Here is a 19,725-nt window from a genome sequence, read left to right as displayed (position 1 = left end):
TTCACATTTATCAAGACACTTAAATGAGTTCTGAAATATCTAAATTTATGCTTACCATCTCCTCCTAAATCTGTAAAAATAGCTTCATACTCCCCAGGTCCAAACTGATCACATTCTTCTTTTAGTCAGTCTTACTTATTTTTATCATAGGAGTCAATGATGTAATTATCCATTCAGATCTTAAAACTATTTACCCAATAGTCATCCTTGAATCTTTTCTCATTTTTATCTATATATGTAATTAACATATAAAGATTTTACTTTGATTTTACTTTCAAACATTTCTTAAGTTAATTTATTTTTCTCTACTTTACAAACGCTGTCCATGTTCAAACTACAGACACAGCAAGTCTCAAGCCCTCAGGCACCTGCCAATCTGTTCACGCTGCAGGCTGGCTGAGTGACCTTTTTTAAAATATGCATTTAATTGTCGCTACTAATATTCTTCTCATACTTGCACTTCTATAACTCAAAGAAGTTTCCTCTCTTCTTTCTGTCATTCAGATAAAGACTGGCATCCCTAAAAGGTCCACAAGGGATTAAATTGAAAGCTTTTTCAACTCTGTGTTATATAATCATTTTACCTGTTTTCTCCAGTCTAGCTACATGGACCCTCATATGCACAGGGACTTCATAAGTGCCCTTCCTTCTGAACAAAATTCCTTCAAACTTCCTTATTTGAAGCCTATTTATTTTTCAAACTTTGGTTTAAATCACCTACTTAGGAAATCACTTCCTCTAACTAGCCTAACCAAATCACATCTCCCAATAAAAGTTACATGAAAGTCAAATGTAATCTTTGTGTAACACTTGCACAATTATTGCTGTGTTTTTTGGTGTTGGGTTTTGGTTTTTTGCTAAGTTAGAGGGGCAAGGGGATGTTTATAATTTTGCTCCTAATTGTAAACCAAATGCCTAGTATAGAATTTAATTTGTAAGAAGAGTTCTATAGATACTTACTGAATGCTTAAGATAAAAAAGGAAAAAGGATTATAAATAATTAGTTATCTGAAGGATAGGTAGATGGATAGACACAGATATGTTTGTATATATATTATGCATATATGTATCTTCATACATGTTTATCTGTTAATACAAATACTTTTACCTTAGTCAATGTGCAAAATAAAATTGAAAAAAAACCTGATTTTACAGCCAATAATAGACTCACAAATTTCAGCTAGATACAGAAAATAAGAACAATGAAAAATAAAAAATATAATGAATTGCCCTCCATTATTAAACATCTTTTCCTATTAATTGCCCTCTATTATTAAACATCTTTTCTGAATTGCCCTCCATTATTAAACATCTTTTTTCCTATTAATTTTATTGCCAGTGACATTCATAATAGTTTAACATATGTCAACATAATGCATGCTCTTTTGAGATTATGCTATCTAATTTTTAAAACCAAAATTTATGAATGTTTAATAGAAACTTTTTTAAAAAACAAAGCATCCAGTTATTAATTATTCAATTAGTAAATGCTGTTGGTCGTTTATCACAGTTGATCCTTTTTTCTCCAGAAGCTCTAAGGGAATTTTATGAAATACTTTGAATTAGATGAAATTTAGTGGATGAGCATGGTAGCAGTAATAAGCAGCAAATTTCTAAGATAATTATAAATTTAACAGAATGATCATATACTCTCTTTTGGCATAGTAGAAAAGGCAAAGAGAAGTATGCATCCTTGGTCTAGCTTTCAAGGGACTTGTAGTTGGGATGGACAATGGATAATATATTTGGTCAAGGGGTAGAGTCCAGTATCCCCAGTTGACTGCCTTGTGGGTCAAAAACACTGACTTGCATAATGTTATGAAACTGGCATTATCTGTATGGAACTGAATGTTTTATCACCAGACATTGTCAAGTGTAGGGGGCAGATTTTCTTAGTCCAGCAAGGCATTTGAGATTGTAGCCCCCGTCTATTCCTTTTCAGAACTACTTCTAATATTCTAGAACTGGGGAGGAGGCTATGTAAATGGGAGATTGCTTATATATTTGTATATGAGAAAAAGGCTATTCGTCTTTTGAGAGAAGCACAAAGGGAGAATGGTAAGGGAGGACCTGCTGTGTGGGAGTAAATCTGGTGGATAGAGTGATGTATGTAACAAGTATTTTTGCTCACTATTGATACATTTGTCTATTCATCAATTATGAATTGGAACCTACTGTGTCCTAGACAATAGAGCTAAACAGATAAAATTTAAAATTTGGTTTAGTTATTAGTTGATTAGTGAAGAAAGCCAACATGTTAACAGATCAATATAATAGAGTGCATTGGAATCCATGATAGTGATGAATACAAGATACTTTTTAGAATATCTGAAGAGAGATTTCCTAACTAGGGAAATTTTGGAAATTCTTTTGTTTCATGAGAATAAGTAAAAAATGAGTGAGATTTTGCAGAAAAAGGAAGATAGAAAGGTTGTTCAGACAAAAGAAACTCCAAGACAGAGTTTCTTGGATTTTCCCGCAAGAGCAGGAGATGGAACAAATAGAATTATTAACTTTACTATAGTTTAAAGAAGTGTTTCACTCAGTCAAGTATTTTGTCAGTATCTATGCTCAGTTATACAATTTTTCCAATCTTGAATGGTATATTACTTTAGAGTTTTAAATTTGTTAACATATATTACTTACATTTTCATGAATGTTCATAAGGCAGATAAGGAAATATCCTTATTTTACTGTCAAGAAATGTATTATGAATGAAGCCAAAATCAGACTGTTCAGTATATTAAAATAGTTCTTAATTGACTGCTTCAATCAGTAAATAATTATTAAGCTTAATTTACATGATAATCACTGTTACAAGAAAACACCTTATTCATAAGAAGACCTGAAAGAGATAAGAGGAAGAGCCAGACCAAGGGAATACAAAATACAAAAACCCTGGAGCAGGATGATGAAGAAACCCAGTGAAGAAGCAAGAGAATGAAAAAGATGAGATTAGAAAGACAGTAGAGGGCCAAGTCATCTAAAAGGGATTGAAGGCCATTGCACAGACCTACTCGGGACCCATATCAAAGCCTTTCTTTATACTGTATATATAATCACTCTCATTAATCCAGCAGGAAAAATGCAATGTTTTGTCAGATAAATTCATTTTCTTAATGTTTTTCCTGAAGAAAGAGAGCAGTATATATATATATATATATATATATATATATATATATATATATATGTAACTTCCATCATTTAATTTTCAAAAATAATTCTATTGATGTAATAATGTGCCACTAGAGTTTAATTAAAAATAATCAAATAGGGTCACAGTTGTAGGTTGGCATTTATGTTTGTAGAGATATGAGTGGTAAGGATGGGAAATTTGAATTAAATAACTTTCTGTAGAATCCTTTCAATCTTATGGCCTGTTAGCTTTTGTATTTTCAGTGAATTTATGAATACATTATCAGAAATGAATCTTCAAGTAACTAGTTGCTGAAGAAAGGATTTCAGAATAAATGTTATAGAATTTTATAATTAAAATATTTATTTTGATAAGCTAGTGCAGATGTTTGCATGTTCCTTATCTTTGAAGTTTATATCACTAAAAATCTCATGTGAATATATGACATTTCTTGTTTGAACCATTTTAAAAAGTGTCTTTAATAGTAAATCATTCACATCCACCATGCACAGATTCTTCTTATCCTTCCCACAACTCAACCAAATACATACACAGTATATCAGATTTACTTTAAAAAATAGCATACATTCGTGTTTTAAAATAATGTGACCATTTCCTAACTAATTTTAAATCAGCAGTTGATAGAATCCGTGCAGGAATTAACGGTAGTAAGCAGCACAGATTTCATGTGCCCTTTTGAGATTGTTTTATGCTCTTTTGTATTTTAGAATGAGGAGCCTGTGTTTTCTAGAGATGGCAGCAAATTTTTCATGACAGTACCTGTTAAGCAAGGGGGCCGTGGAGAATTTCACCACATAGCTATGTTCCTCATCCAGGTAAGTGCTGGCTTTTTTCCATGTTTTGATTTCATTGTCCTCATGTCCCTGAAGGCCCAGTTCTTGTGGCATTCTAAACCTCTAGTTCATGGCTGTGAAGCCCAGCCATATATACAACTCAGACATTTTAGGAAGAGGACCTCCATCCACGGCCATAAATTCAAGCCTTACCTACCTACAGAAGTCTCAACACTCAGTACAATGTAATGAGTTACAAGTGTGTCCTATGAACTAAAGGCTTTGGAATATAGAATTTAATAAATAAAAAGCACCCAACTTTAAAGAACCTGAGGCAATCTAAAGAAGATTTTTTATTCAGTGAATACATATAGTCTATTTTGTACAAGTAATATTTTCCATATGTTATAAAATTTTAAATACTCAAAGCAACCTAAATGTCGATCAAAAATTGATGATTTAATAAATTATAGCACATCCCCACAAGCAAATATAGTGCAGATTTTTATTATTTATTTATTTATTTATTTTTAAATAAAGCCAGGGTTTCACCATGTCGGTCAGGCTGGTCTTGAACTCCCGACCTCAGGTGATCCACCTGCCTTGGCCCCCAAAGTGCTTCGATTATAGGCATGAGCCACTATGCCTGGCCTGATTTTTAAAATCACAGGATAAAATAGATGTTTTATGTTAAATAACATAGATTCCATGTTATAAAATAGATGTATGTTATATTATTATAGACTTTCTGATAAAAAGAGGGGAAGGGTTATTTTTTTATCTAATCAAAAGGATATTAAGAGTTTATAAAGTTTTATTATAAAAATCAGAAAATTCGGCCAGGCGCGGTGGCTCACATCTGTAATCACAGCACTTTGGGAGGTGGAGGCGGGCAGATCACGAGGTGAGGAGATTGAGACTATTCTGGCCAACATGGTGAAACACTGTCTCTAGTAAAAATATAAAAATTAGCTGGGCATGGTGGCACGTGCCTGTAGTCCCAGCTACTCAAGAGGCTCAGGCAGGAGAATTGCTTGAACCCAGGAGGCGGAGGTTGCAGTGAGCTGAGATCATGCCACTGCACTCCAGCCTGGTAACAGAGCGAGACTCTGTCTCAAAAAAAAAATTAGAAAATTCAGTTAATTAGTTTAAATATGAAAAGGTTAACGAGTCAATATGAATTTAATTTCCAAGAGCAAGGATTCATGATAAAATAAAGCATCCTTCATATAAATAAATAATCTAGTCTCACACACATGTTAAAGGTTTTGTAAAGGTAAGTCATTGTAGCTAAACTGGAGTCTTTATGAGAGTTCTGCGAATTAGCCGAGAATAATTTTACAGTTACAAAATGCAGAGTAAATACAAATGTGTCAAAGACACCTAACTGACCTTACTACTTTTATGTTTTTAGAACTTTTAAGACCTGTGCACATTCTCAAATGATTACCATTATCTTTCTACATTTGTATTGGACAGCTTAATGCTTTAGAGTCTCAAAATCTTATGTTAATAATTTAAAATTTAAAACTTGTTTAGTGTCTGTGCTATTAAAATAATTGTCATTATTTTAACTTTAATTTTAATCAAGGCTGAAATGAGTAATTTGGAACACATACAATTTCCACAGTAGAAATGTAGATTGATTTTCATAGTATATTATTACGGTAGAAAAACAAGTTATAAACTAATGTATAATGTGATCCTATTTATGCTGTAAATAAATGTATGCAGTTATAGGTGAATCAAATTTTGAGTGTTTTTATATCTAGCTATTAAGTGATTATATAAGTCAGGTATAATTAAGGGAACTTTTTTATGAAACTGAAGGGAACTAGACTAGCAAATTACCTTACTTTATAAACTTTTGCTAATTAAGAGTCAACTTGGTTATCACAAATACTAGAGAACTATTTTGGCCCCCAAAATATCACACTTTCCAAATCTTATAACTGATTATGGCATTTCATTGAATTTTTAAATTTCAGTATTTTATATTTAAGAAACTCTGTGAAAATCTAAGTGGTAAAGAAGATTATATATAAATTATGGATATTTATAAGAGATAGTGAAGGATAGAAAGAGATGTGCAATACATCTTTGTAGATTTAATTCCCAAAAGAAGACAATCTGTCCTTGACTGTAGGTACCCTGTTGTGCTATCAAATACTAGATCTTACTTACTCTATTTAACTATATTTTTGTATCCATTTTTCAACAAATAAATAATAGAAATAATATCTTTTTAAAAGTATGATCTTGACTTACAGGAATTAAGATATTTATACACCCAAACCAAGAGTTGTTTTTTTAAAGCCCAGGGAAGAAATACCTTCTATTTCCCAATCAAACCAGCTTAACATTCAGGCTAATTCCTGTATTTCTGAAACGAAAAACTTCCTAAGGTAAAGTTCTACATTGCATTTACTTTGTTCCTCTTCTATATGGAGACTATAACAAAGCCTTCATTGAAATAGAAAACATTTTTTTTTTCCTATTCTGGTTGCTGTTCAGGTAATTTGTGATTTTCCTTATTGAGAAATGAAGATGACTGCATGATTATTTATGAATATGTTGGCAAATGATTAAAATTTATCTACTTTGCTAATGAGTCAGAAGTCAGTGTTAGGTAAATACAATTTATACTTAACTTTAAACAAACACGAACACATACATTATTTTAGCAAACAGTTTGAATCCCATTACCTCAATTTAAAAATAACTAACAAAAAAGCTATTTGTAAATTATGACTGCCTAATTGACATATATACACTATAAAATAATGAAAAATTTAAACTAGATAAACTGAATAAAGGATTCTATAAAACCCACAATATCATCACCTCACATTCTCATACTTTTACACCATTATTGTGTATATTTCCAATTCTTTTTTACATAAGAAATATAAAGTTTTCCTCTAAAGATTGCAATTTTATCATAATATAGATTTGTAACATGAAAGGTATAAAGAGCATTTTCTCACAAGATTTAATTGTATTCCTAATATTTTATATTTTATTCCCTGTGATTTTAATAGCTGCTCACCATTACATCAAGTAAACATACTGTACTATATTTATTTGTTTATATGTTGTTTTTTGAGACAGAGTCTCACTTTGTTACCCAGGCTGGAGTGCAGTGACACAATCTCAGCTCACTGCAACCCCCACCTCCTTGTTCAAGTTACTCTCCTACCTCAGCCTCCCAAGTAGCTGAGATTTCAGGTGCCTGCCACCATGCCCAGCTAATTTTTGTATTTTTAGTAGAGGCAGGGTTTCACCGTGTTGGCCAGGCTGGTCTCGAACTTCTGACGTCAGGTGATCCGCCTGCTTCAGCCTCCCAAAGTGCTGGGAATAGAGGCATGAGCCACCACACCTAGCCAGTACTGTATTTAAATGAGCCAAGTTTATTAATCATTAAAGTCATTTCTATATTTTGATATTAGAATTCAGAGTTAAAACCCCTTATAAAGACTTTTTTCTATTTATAATTCTTCCCACAAAATTATATTTCTAGATGTTAAAAGAAATTTAGGCAGAGTACAGCCATATGTATGTATTTGTTTAAGTTGTGGTATGTAATGCCAAATTGGTATTCCAAAAAAATAGTATAGTAATTTACAGCCTAAACAGCAATGCATGCCTGCATTGATGACTTTTTACCCCCTTTCCTTCCCTTGCCATGCTGCATAATTCTACTTAAAATTGTCATGCCCAAAAAGCGAGAAATGACAGGCCTGGGGCCTTGGCAGCGAACAGTCAGCCAGATCACCTTTGCAGTACCTGGCGCTTACCTATGTTTGAGAGCTTACTGGTTCACTCAGAATATATCCATTTGTTTGAAATACCTTACTAAATGAAATTACTAAATTTTTGCAAACATTTTGGTCTCTCATATTATCAGCAAGTAGATAAAAACCATTAATTAGAGACCAAGCTAGAAAATTATTGCTTTCAGGCTATTTTCATTACAGAGAGTGATGGCTGTCATTACATACATTTTAGTGGTTTTTTTTTTTTTTTTTTTTCTCACTTACAAAAGCTGTCCTTGTTAAAGTGATTCCAGAAGATAAAAATGAAAAGAGAAAAGAATGCATGTGTTTTCCTCCAGCCTTCATTTAAACATTATCGTAACTTTATGTAAACTACACTATTGCATCCTGATATGTCAAATTTAAATTTTAAATGCTTACTTTTCCTACAGTACTAAATAATTATGAAAACTAATTCTTTAGAAGATTAATACTGAGTTGACTGGATGTGCATCGATAACCATTATTTGTTGTTGTATGTTTAATTTAGTGGCAATTTGTTGTAATGATAGATGTCACTGTACGTAAAGCTTATTTATATTGTGGATTCTTTCTTTAGTATTGATTAACAAAACTGGAACAGCTGGATCAAAAGTAAAAGATTTCTAAGCCCTAATATATGTATTTCCAGATCACTTTCAGTATGAATATATGAAAGCAAAATTTGTGAGTGTTTTTACCACTTTTGATATCCATTAAAGACAATATTAAATAAAACTGGCTTTCCTGGAAATCTATATAGCCAAAGTATTTGTTCTTCTGGACAGAGTGTTTAGTATGCATATTACTATCAGTTTATATACTTCCTGAGTCATACAGGGATACAAGACTTCTTACCGCAGACCATTAAACTTTTGATCGCTTTAAATATTCACCCCTTCCCTCCCTGATAAATATTTGTTATGTAGACTTGTAACTTCTGAATTCTTATCTCAGGAACTGTAACATTCTACATCATGCAATTCAGGCTGTAGGTAAAAGACAGGTTTTTATCAAAGGTATAGTACCTTTTTCTCTCAAATGTGTAGTAAGCAGAGTTTTAATTATGTTCAGTCTTTCAGATTCATGGGTGTAAGGAATTGCCCTATCATCTTCTAAAATAGTGTTAAATGAAAAATTATATGTTGGTGAATCCATTCACTTTCTCTATCAGCAACATGAGATTTTGCCCATGAGAGCTGATGATTTCACTTGGAACAATTTTAAGTGGCATTATTCATTGCAAATACTGTGGAAAATAGCATGCCCCCAATCCACAATTCTATCACCTAATCAACCCAATAAAATTTTTGCATTAAATTTCACTGCTGTAAGTGATTAGTACATTGTCTGAAAACAATTAGCTCATCTCATGTGATGAATAGATGGCAAATTAAAATATGCTATTTTTAAGCACTACATTTCCCTTATTTAAAAACTATAAAAGTTAAAAATTAATAAAAAATCTGAATGAATAATGTGTAATTAGGTAAAAGCGCATGCACCGTTAAACTTATATGGATACCAATGTGTTTCCAATGTGTAAATAGAACTATTAAACTAATATTTAACTTCCTTGAACAGGAAAATCTCCATGAATTCAAGGTGACTTGTCTGATGTCTAATGTTCCAAATAAAAATTCTATTCCAAATTTCTAGCCCTCTTTTAAGAATGAATGAACTCATGAGTTGTGTTGCTTTTTAGTCTACAATTAAAGTTGAAATATTAGTTCAATTTAAAATACATTGTCATATTGTCTTTATCAAAAGTCTACTACAGTTTTATATTTATATTCAGTATTTCTATTCTATCAATTTAATATTGCAGAGATTATGGATGCACAGAAAGAAAGAAATGTTACTGTAGAGTAAAAATTCTGTTCTCTCCTGCTTTATAAGTGGCCTTTCCTATTAATGTATTTCTGCTGAAGTTGCTTGAAAACCTAATTGAAGTACAAGCACCCCCTTGTGAAATATGCTCAAATCCCTTGATATTTATTTTTTAACTGTTGTTCAGTCATCTACCATATTCTGATTGGTATTAAGATTATTATCCAGGGCTAAATTAATGTGCTCATTGCTGTGAGATTCATATATAGATTATTGGAAAGTAAATCTTTGCTATTATATGCAAAATGCAAGTTCAGCTTATTCCTCATTCCACATTTGCTCTGGTAGATAAAAAGCAAGCCAGGCAATTACAGCTGTTTAAAATAAAATCAAAAGGATGTAGGGTTGTTATTATGGCTTCCAGCAGGAAATCTTTTGGTCCGACATTTGAAAGTGTAATGTTTTGAACTAAATGAATCATTGAAGTAAATAGTGTATAGTTTTATTTTTTTATACTGCGTTCAAACATTTTTAAAAGCATTGAGTTTTTACTCATGGCAATATTAATGTGCATCTCATTTGTCCTTAAAACACATATACACATGCACACCCACACACACACCCCAAAATACCCTGAAAAACAGAAAAAATAATTAACCTAGAAATCTGTGGACCAAAAGTGTCTCCAGATATTTTCAAATATTGAACAAAGTTTTTTCACTTTTTCTTTAATATTTTGAGATTGTTTTTTAAGTCTTGAAATTCGCATCAAAGATGCACTGAAACCTTGAAATTTTCGTGTCCTGTCCTTTTCTCATTCAAAGCAGGGCCTGGAAATGAGTAAGAGGAGCTATCCACTGAGTTATTTTCTGTGGGAACTTGACCGTAAAATGTCTGACTTTAGAACTCTGTGGCAGCCTTTGGGTTGTGCACAGGTCTCATATCTCACCAATTGGGTGTCTTCGTACTTACACCGTTAGTCAACATGCTTGTAAACCACAGAAGTACGTCAGATAGTATACAAAGGAGGTGGTATAAAGGAGTCACAGGCTTGTTATTGACTTTAAACAGCTAGACATCTAGAGAGTTTCCACTAAGAACATAAAATAGACTACTTAGGGAGATATTGAAATCCAAATACATACCAATAAGACAGAAAATTTTTCAAAGGAAGATTCTGTTCATTTGCATGTGTAGTAAAGTATAGAATGCCCTTTTAGTTTACACTTTCAGTTGTACGCAAAAATAGATGTTATAATAAAACTTTCCCATAAGAACCTAATTCTGAATTTATTTTTACCAAAAATGCTTTGGAAGTTGACCGATTACACTGAAGACAATGCAATTGAATTGCACAAATGCTAACATTTGAAAGGTCGTACATTTGGAAGTAAAATATAATTTTTATTGATAAAGAAATCAATAAATACTTAGAACTAAATGAAAATACTACATATATAAAAATATGCAATACATATAAACAGTACTTTTAAATATATGCAATAATTTTATATTCCTACATGGAATTATGTATATAATACAATGTCAGAATTCAGAAAAAGAAGAGAATAAATTCAAATGTAAAAGAAAAATTAGAAATGAAAGAGTAGAACTTATTCACCTAGTAAGCAAACATGAAATAAAACTGTATAATAAAACAGACAATAAGTTCTTTGGAAAAAGTAATTAAATCTGTAATAGCTATCAAGGTTAATTATACTTTTGAGCTGCCCTAGTTATATATAATAGAAAGGGACAAAACTACAGATTTTTTTAAATGTTAAAATAATATTTTGAATAACTTTATGTTTTTTTTTTTTTTTTTTTGAGACAGAGTTTCGCTCTTGTTACCCAGGCTGGAGTGCAATGGCACGATCTCGGCTCACCGCAACCTCCGCCTCCTGGGTTCAGGCAATTCTCCTGCCTCAGCCTCCTGAGTAGCTGAGATTACAGGCACGTGCCACCATGCCCAGCTAATTTTTTGTATTTTTAGTAGAGACGGGGTTTCACTATGTTGACCGAGATGGTCTCGATCTCTTGACCTCGTGATCCACCCGCCTCGGCCTCCCAAAGTGCTGGGATTACAGGCTTGAGCCACCGCGCCCGGCAACTTTATGTTGATAAAGTTTAAATTTAGGAGAAATGGATGCATTCTGGTAAAAAAATGAAATCAGATTTAAGAAACAATCAAAATCATCCGTAGTGTTAATAAAATGGAATCAGTGTTTTGAAATTTTTTACATGAGGGAAAGGTGGTTTTTAAAAGTGAATCTTACCAAATAGTCTAAGAACATGTACTTCCAATTTTATATTATTCTGAAAATGAAAAAAATGGTATATCTTTAATAGAATTTATGGCACAGGTATCATCTTGCAACCAAGACCAAATTAAGACAATGTGAGCAAGGACCATATAAGAAAGTTTAAAATACTCAACCAAATATTGACAAGTTGACTTATTTAATGCATATAAAAATTAACTTACATTTTTTACACAGGATTGCTAAATTTTCTTACAATTTCAGAAATATATAAGATAATTAACTGTGTTTAAATCTTCATAAGAAAATTATCACCTTAATAGATGCAGACACAGGATCCAAGTAGATTCAACAAAATGAGTGTTTGAAAACCTTAAAAATTTAGAAATAAAGGGAATTTCTTTAAGGTGATAAAGGCACTTGCCAAAAGTCTCATTAATATAGCATAATTGATAATGGAGCTATCAATTAAAGGGAGGAATATTCCCTTTAAAATTAGCACTAAGATAAGGAATCAGAATGAAGTAGCTTGAGTATGCACAAAACCAGAGATAACAGTTTTTAAAAATACCAGCTAAAAGAGAGACAAAAAAAAAAAAAAAAAAAAAGATAGAGTTGTCTCTTGAAATATTTGTGGCAAAAGAAAAGATGGAAAGTAGTGATAGAAATTAAAGACCCTGCAAAAAAAGTTTATTAGATATCAGAATGTCTATTCACTCCATTTTAAACAGTGTCACCTTAGGCTCCTCAATAGAGTGTTAATCTTTCAGGTGTTAGTAATAGAAAGCTATGAGCCACCTAATCCTTCATCACACTTATGTATGTATATTTTGGAAAATCCAATATACTTCTAAAGAACAAAATATAGGCTGGCAATAGATATACAAATTTGCTATATGAGCAAAATGAAAAGTAGGAATAAAACTGTTTAATACATGATGAAAATCCTCCCTCGCATATACAGTTATGAAGCAGAGGAATTCTTTAAAACAATATTCCAGTATGAATTAAATATCAAATAACCATTTGCAGTTATAAAATTATGAAAAATACTTATTTTCAACTTCTAAGATAAAAACAAAATGAAACTACAGCAAGATAACTTCATAAATTGAATTCCACAGAAAGCAAATGGTGAAATGAAGATTATCCCATAGGCCAATTAATCCAGAGGAGATCAATAACTTTGGAAAGAAGGGGAGAGAAGCAATGTTGGATGGAGTAATTTGGGCTGTGGTGCCCTCTGAATGCCTCAGCTGATCCACAGAGCAGTCCTAGGTCAGAGCAAGAGGGCTGGGTTTCTGCCTGCCAATATTGATCAGTCTGGCTTTAAATGGGGGCTGTCTTTGCAGAGTGTGCTCTTGGGTGAGGCAGTTTTCTTTAGTTCAGTGTGGGCTGCTGTAACAGATACTATAGACTTGGTGGCTTAAACAACAGACATCGATTCCTTAAAATTCTGGAGGCTGAGAATTCCAACATCAAGGCGCTCGCTGATTTGTTTCTGGTGAGGACTCATTTCCTGGTTGCAGATGATGGCCTCCTTGCCGTATCCTCACATGGCAGAGAGAGACAGATCATTTCTCTCTTTTCTTACAAGCGAACTCACCTCATGAGAGTTACTTACTCTTATTATCTAATTACTTCCCCCAAACCCCACCTCCAAATACTATCACAGTAGTTCTACAACATATGAGTTTGCAAAGAGAATGGAAACATTCTGTCTGTAGCACCAAGTGATTCCTAAAGAAGAGTGACAGATAAAGATAGAAGACTGATCAAGCACACTCTGAGCCACAGGTCAAATAATTATTTTATTCCAGAAGGGAGTTTTGATCGATACATCTTAGTGTCACTTGTATCACTTAGCAGGATGTCAAAATTCACACTGAACAACACACTCTGTATCATATCTCTGGGGGAGAAGGCACTCGTATATATTGTTGCTAGATGTGCAAGATGATACTGCACCTGTGGAGGAATGTATCCTACAGATGTATCCTTGCATGTTGAACAAACAAACAACAAACGTATACATAGAATTAATCACTGCAGCATTGTTTGAGATGTAAGTCATTGGAGGCTAGTTGAATAAATTATGGTACATTCACACAACAGAATTATGCAGGAATTAAAAAGATGGGGAAAGGCTTGAATTTATATGTATTGGCATATTTGGGATTATATTTATAATTATGAAATTAAAATGATTTTATTATAATTTTTAAAAGAAAAGGAACAATTAGAAAATTAATACATTTTAATATGATAAGTAAGAGGGGGCATAAGTATGAGACCAGGACCTCTCTCAGCATATATGCATATATACATACATACATACATATCTATGCATATCTATACAATGTATTTGTTGAATCATGTACATATTTTTAAGGAAACTTAAATAAAATACATGAAGATATTAAGGCCTGAATTGAAATACTAAGATAAGCAAGTCTACCTAAATATAAACTGTTACACATGTAATTGAGTATATTAGTACAAGCACCCAGAAATACACAGACACATGAAAAGAGAAAAGGGAGTATATGGAAATCTCTCTCTTTATCTGTCCATCCATCTATCTGCTTTATCTATCTATAGAGATTTTTATGCCCTCATTTAAAAAAAATTCCTGGAACTAATAAGATTAGAATTGCAATGAGTATACCTAACCCCAGATCTTGATATCTAAATATCATAATCCAGTGGAAAGAACTGAGGCTTCTTGGTTAAATGATCAATCACAGCTATGTGACAGAGAAAGCAAAAAGATACTGGAAGGTCTTACTTTACAGAAATCAAGGAAGTGCTCAAAGGCTAATGTAGGGTCTGAAGAATAGAGCTGACTTGAAGGAGTTCCTTCTATCCAATTGTTGATGTTCTTTCAACACCGTAAAGATAATAAGAGTAATAAAATGTAAAATGTTGCATTACATAATATACTTGAATCTCTAGTAATAGGAGGAGAGAAAGAGAATGGGTACACATGAGGAAGAAAAGCAGGAGAAATTATTTCACAGAAGAATGCTACATCATAGATATAGAAGTTATATTAGAATTAGATGTCTCTTCAAAATAATAATTCATTCAGGGAATGGTCATGAATGGATGCCAAAACTGCTGATTGAAAAGTTCACCAGGAAAAAGATGTTCTTGTAATGTGCAAGTATTACCCCATTTTTAATTACAAGGCGAAACTTACTTTTATAATGAATAAGTCTTGCTGTGAGTGGGAAGACCTGTAGTGATGTGCCTCCTGAAACATTGCAGAAGAGGTATCCAGTATTTTCCATACAATTTTCTTGTAAAATTGTTTACTTATATTAAATCATAAGAAAACAACTTCATAAAATCAAAATAGTCAATGTTCTGTATAAGACCAGTAGATCAAGAATCTTAAAAATGGTTAACGTATAAAACAAGAAAGATAGAATGACAGTTTTAAGAGGCTAAAGAGATGACAACTCAATGCCATATGTAAACCTTGATTGGGTCCTGTATTTATTTTAAATACATGTAATACATAAAATTACATATATATATACACACACATACACACAATTATGTGGGATGTTTGTATAAGTTTTGGTGTAGACTATGTATTTCTTTTTTGTTTGTTTGTTTTTTTGTTTTAAAGACAGGGTTTCACCATGTTGGTCAGGCTGGTCTTGAACTCCCGACCTCAGGTGATCCACCCGCCTTGTCCTCCAAAGTGCTTGGATTACAGGCGTGAGCCACCATGCCTGACTATGTATTTAATATAATCTTCATCAGTGTGAATCATAATACTTGTATGGTAAGATATTGTTAATCTTGAGTGTGAAGATTGAATGATTGTTAATCATTCAATGTTGAAATAACCTGATGTCTGCAAATTACTCTCAAATGTCAGCAATCAAAATGGACCAAGCAGAAATACTCAAAATGTGCATCTAGGTAAAGATTGTATGGATATTCATGGTACTATTCTTTCAACTTTCTACAGGTTGGCATATTTTCTAAATATGTAGGAAATAGATGAGATACCATTTCATATGCATTAGTTTGACAAAAATCAAGTAGTCTAATGAAAATAACTGTTGGTGAGGCAGTAGGAAAGAGATGGAGCAACAAGAACTCTTAATAGATTTGAAATTGGCACAGTTTTAGAAAATAATTTGTTCCTAGTTAAGTAGAAGACATGTATATCCTTTTACCGAGCAATCCCATTCCTAGGTATTTGTCTTAGAAAACCCTCTGCCATATACATCAGGAGACATTAATAAGAAAGTTCGTAGTCAATTTGTTTTTAAGAACAAAAATTTAGAAACAACAAGTGTCAGAACAGAAAAAATATGCTATCTTCTTACAATAAAATACCATATACCAGTGACAACTGTGTCTATAACATCAACATGAGTTCATCTCGGAAAAAAAGTATTGCATTGAAATGGCAAATCTATAACAATGCCGTATTACAAGGGTTAGAATGAATACTAAGCTGAGTGTTTATTGGAGTAGTTTGTTCTAAAACGTTTTCTTTTTTTAAGCTAGCTGTACAGCTGCCAGTCATTTAGATGAGTGTGATCAAAGTCCCAACTTGGTATCAAATGTGGCCATGAAGATGGTACACTTGGCTCACCCTCACCTGGAGGAGTTTTCCAAATGATTTTCCTGTAGTTGAAATAAAGGCACTAATCTACTTGCCTTGGTGTGTGTTTACAGGAATGCATGTTCATCCTTGAGCTGTAGAACAGAAAACTGAATGTTAACTGAGAATTAAAGAATTCAAAGTGTCATGAGCAGTTGGTACATTCGTGTTTACCAGAAAGATGCTGTTTAAATAAAAGGAAAATCAATATTTTCTATTTCTTTGCAGAGTAAAAGTGAGCAAATTACCGTGCGGCACCTGACATCAGGAAACTGGGAAGTGATAAAGATCTTGGCATATGATGAAACTACTCAAAAAATGTGCGTGTTTTCAGTTCTTTAGTCAGGCTGCAAGTCAGGGTTGTCAAATGCCATCTTTTCTACTAGAATTCTGTTTCGCTCCCCACAGTCCTAGTTAAAACAAGCCAGCCATGGAAAGAATAACCTTTCCTTAAGGACCTCTTCTACACTTCACACAGAGACATATTACACAGAGGCATGCACACACACACACACACACACACACACCCCCCACACAAGATTGAGAGAGATTATGAAAAAGGATCATTTTATCAGGGTAAAATTGTGTTTCCAGATGTATCAAAGCCCTGTGTTTAAATAGCAAAACAACTCCTATCTATATTTTGACAGTTTTGAAAATTCAAGTGAAGATTGCATGTGAAAATTCAAGTGAAGATTCAATGTGAATTCAAGATTCAAATGTGACAATGTGACAAAATTTACAGATCACAAAAAATAGATCTGTGTCTAATGCTTGTGTTATTTTCTTTCCTGGACAGTTACTTTCTGAGCACCGAGTCTTCTCCCAGAGGAAGGCAGCTGTACAGGTAAGCAGTGTGCAAGGAACTCCTTACACAGATTAGCTTCTCAGTGGCTATCTATGTAGCATAAGAAAGAGAAGGAAAAATTCAACATGTGTTTTTCAGTATGGCTAGGGAGAGCGAACTTCGCATGACAAAGCTTCACTCTTGCACTAGTCTCTCGCTTGGCAGGACGGGAGACAGTGGAGCCTGCCTGCTCCCTTGCTACTCTGTTCTCTCCTTATTCTTTTCTTCACCTGCATTTGCAATTTCGTAATATCTTTTTTTTGTGGCTGACTTCTCTCAACTCTCCACATCAGAGACATTTACATATTTTCCCTTGTGTTCCTTTTCATCTTCTGCTAAGTCTCATTTTGAGTTTTCAGTGCATTAATGTGGCACAGGTGAAATTTATTCCTGTACAATATAATGTTGTGAACAGTTAGTCTAGTGTATCAAACAGGAAGCTTTCCCCCTTTGTCCTGTCATTCATAAAACCCAATGAGATTGTTGCAGGAGGAGGCATTCTTATTTGAATAATGAATGCTCATTGCTTACTAAAATAAAGCAATACATGGGAAAATAATTACATGTACTCAATTTTCTCAAATGCAAAACTATACTCAAAAAAGGACTTAAGGCCATACCTATTTGTATTAAAATGTCTCCTCAACTCAGAAAGCTTTCACCAGGATCTCACAAGAATGACTTTTTTTTTTTTGGCTGGCAAGCAACCTATTAATTCTTGATTTTATATACATGTTCTAATTTCCATTTCACAGATCCATTTTTAAAGTGTCAAAGCTGCCATGACATATTCTCAGGGGAAATTCATCATGTTTGAAGAAGTGTCACCACTAATTCTTTCCAAGTAGTATTGATTTTCCTTTGAGAGTAAAAATGCATGTTTAAAGTACCCCGACTTCCTCTATATCACCCCACACACTCTTATTTATACACAATTTGCTTTCATCAGAAACGAGCTTGTTGTTTTAATTGCCTTTCTTAATACATCATTTTTATATTCTTAGTTTATTCTCTTGGACCTCCTGGAACCCATGTTCTTAATTCTAATGACTGCCAGGAAGCAAAGCTCTAGATTTAGTGATTTGCATTTTGCATTAGGGGTCTTGATCAAAGTACTGATGATTTTTTCTTTTAGTGACCTGAAGCTTATCTATCTTGAAATATACATTATGATTGATATCAGTAATAATAAACTATAGCTTAGAGAGGTGGACATACATTATATCTTATAAAACTCTCACTTTATAAAACTCAAAGAAAAATGACAGCATCAGAAGATAAGACTTGGTCAAGTTCAGAAAATGAAACTGCCTCAATCTTTCTCCCCATTATTAGTCTAAAATGTGATTTGAATCATAATGACTTCTTAGATTTGTACACCTGTCTTATTGCTTTAGTGACTGAGGCAGAACAGTCAATATATCTCTGACATGTACTAGTGTAGTCAACTGTGTTATAAAGAAAATGTAGTACCACTAAATTTTCCCTTAAATAGCTCATCAAATGCCACGTGGCTTGACTGTAAGATAATGTTAGTGTTTGACCCAGAAATGCAATCAGTGTCTTGCCCAGGCTATAAAAATGATCATTGGTTGACTTAATATATGGCACTAGACACCCCTGCAGGATCTGAACTGCTACGGTAGTCATTGTTACTTTCTTTGTCTCAAAATTTGTATCTCCTTGTTTCAGCAACCTCATAATCTAAATAATGAGAAAATACCACATAAATCTTCAGGGAACTTGGATCTAAAAGCTTTATGGAAGAGTAGAGAGAAAAAGGTTTTAAATCTTAGTATGTCACTGAATAGCTGCATGCAACTGGGGTAATTTCTAAGCCTTTCTGTGGCGAAAATTTTGCAATATTATGAATGTGGTTAGTGAAACTGAATTGTGCACTTAGAAATGTTTAAAATGACAAATTTTGTGTTATATAGATTTAACCTAAATTTTATAAAATGAAAAAAATTGAGTGTGAATATTCTATAAGTTATGATGAGTAAAACTAATATGATTCATGCTTAGTATATATTAATTGTCTTGACTATTAGAAGAAAATTTTGGATTGTAGTCACCTCACAGTATTTCAAATATGGAATTGTGATTCTGTGAACTGTTTCTTGTATCTGCATCAACATCCCTGTTCCAATCTCCATGCCTAGAACATATTGCACATCAGAATCGACATGAATATTATTCATTTGTAAAAATATAGCCAAAAGTCATGTTTCATTCCAAAATGAAATTGAGACCCTTTTGTCTGATCAAGTTTTTAACAGGTATTTTCAACAGTGCTTTCATCCATTGACCTATGTAATTTTGCACTAAGACTTAAATTTGATAGGTGAAATTCAACCTTGTATTAATTTCTCAAATTCTGTGACCATTACTATCAAAGAAATATGATGACGACCTTTCTCTTTACCACCTCAT

General features: G+C 32.9%; 1 protein-coding gene across 4 annotated transcripts in view; it reads left to right on the top strand.

Annotated features, from left to right (window-relative positions):
• Positions 1-19,725, top strand: part of DPP10 (dipeptidyl peptidase like 10) — a 1,392,171-nt gene that overhangs the window by 1,323,669 nt on the left and 48,777 nt on the right. For all 4 annotated transcript variants that reach the window (XM_074399882.1, XM_074399881.1, XM_074399880.1 and 1 more), the window contains 3 exons: positions 3,865-3,972; positions 16,674-16,765; positions 17,245-17,292. In XM_074399882.1, the coding sequence (XP_074255983.1) occupies positions 3,865-3,972; positions 16,674-16,765; positions 17,245-17,292 (248 nt within the window). The remainder of the gene's footprint in view (positions 1-3,864; positions 3,973-16,673; positions 16,766-17,244; positions 17,293-19,725) is intronic.

The sequence above is a fragment of the Saimiri boliviensis genome, chromosome 5 (genome assembly GCF_048565385.1).
Source record: "Saimiri boliviensis isolate mSaiBol1 chromosome 5, mSaiBol1.pri, whole genome shotgun sequence".
Lineage (NCBI taxonomy): Eukaryota > Metazoa > Chordata > Mammalia > Primates > Cebidae > Saimiri > Saimiri boliviensis.
The sequence above is the reverse complement of the archived record's forward strand: the minus strand, read 5'-3'. Positions and strand labels throughout refer to the sequence as shown.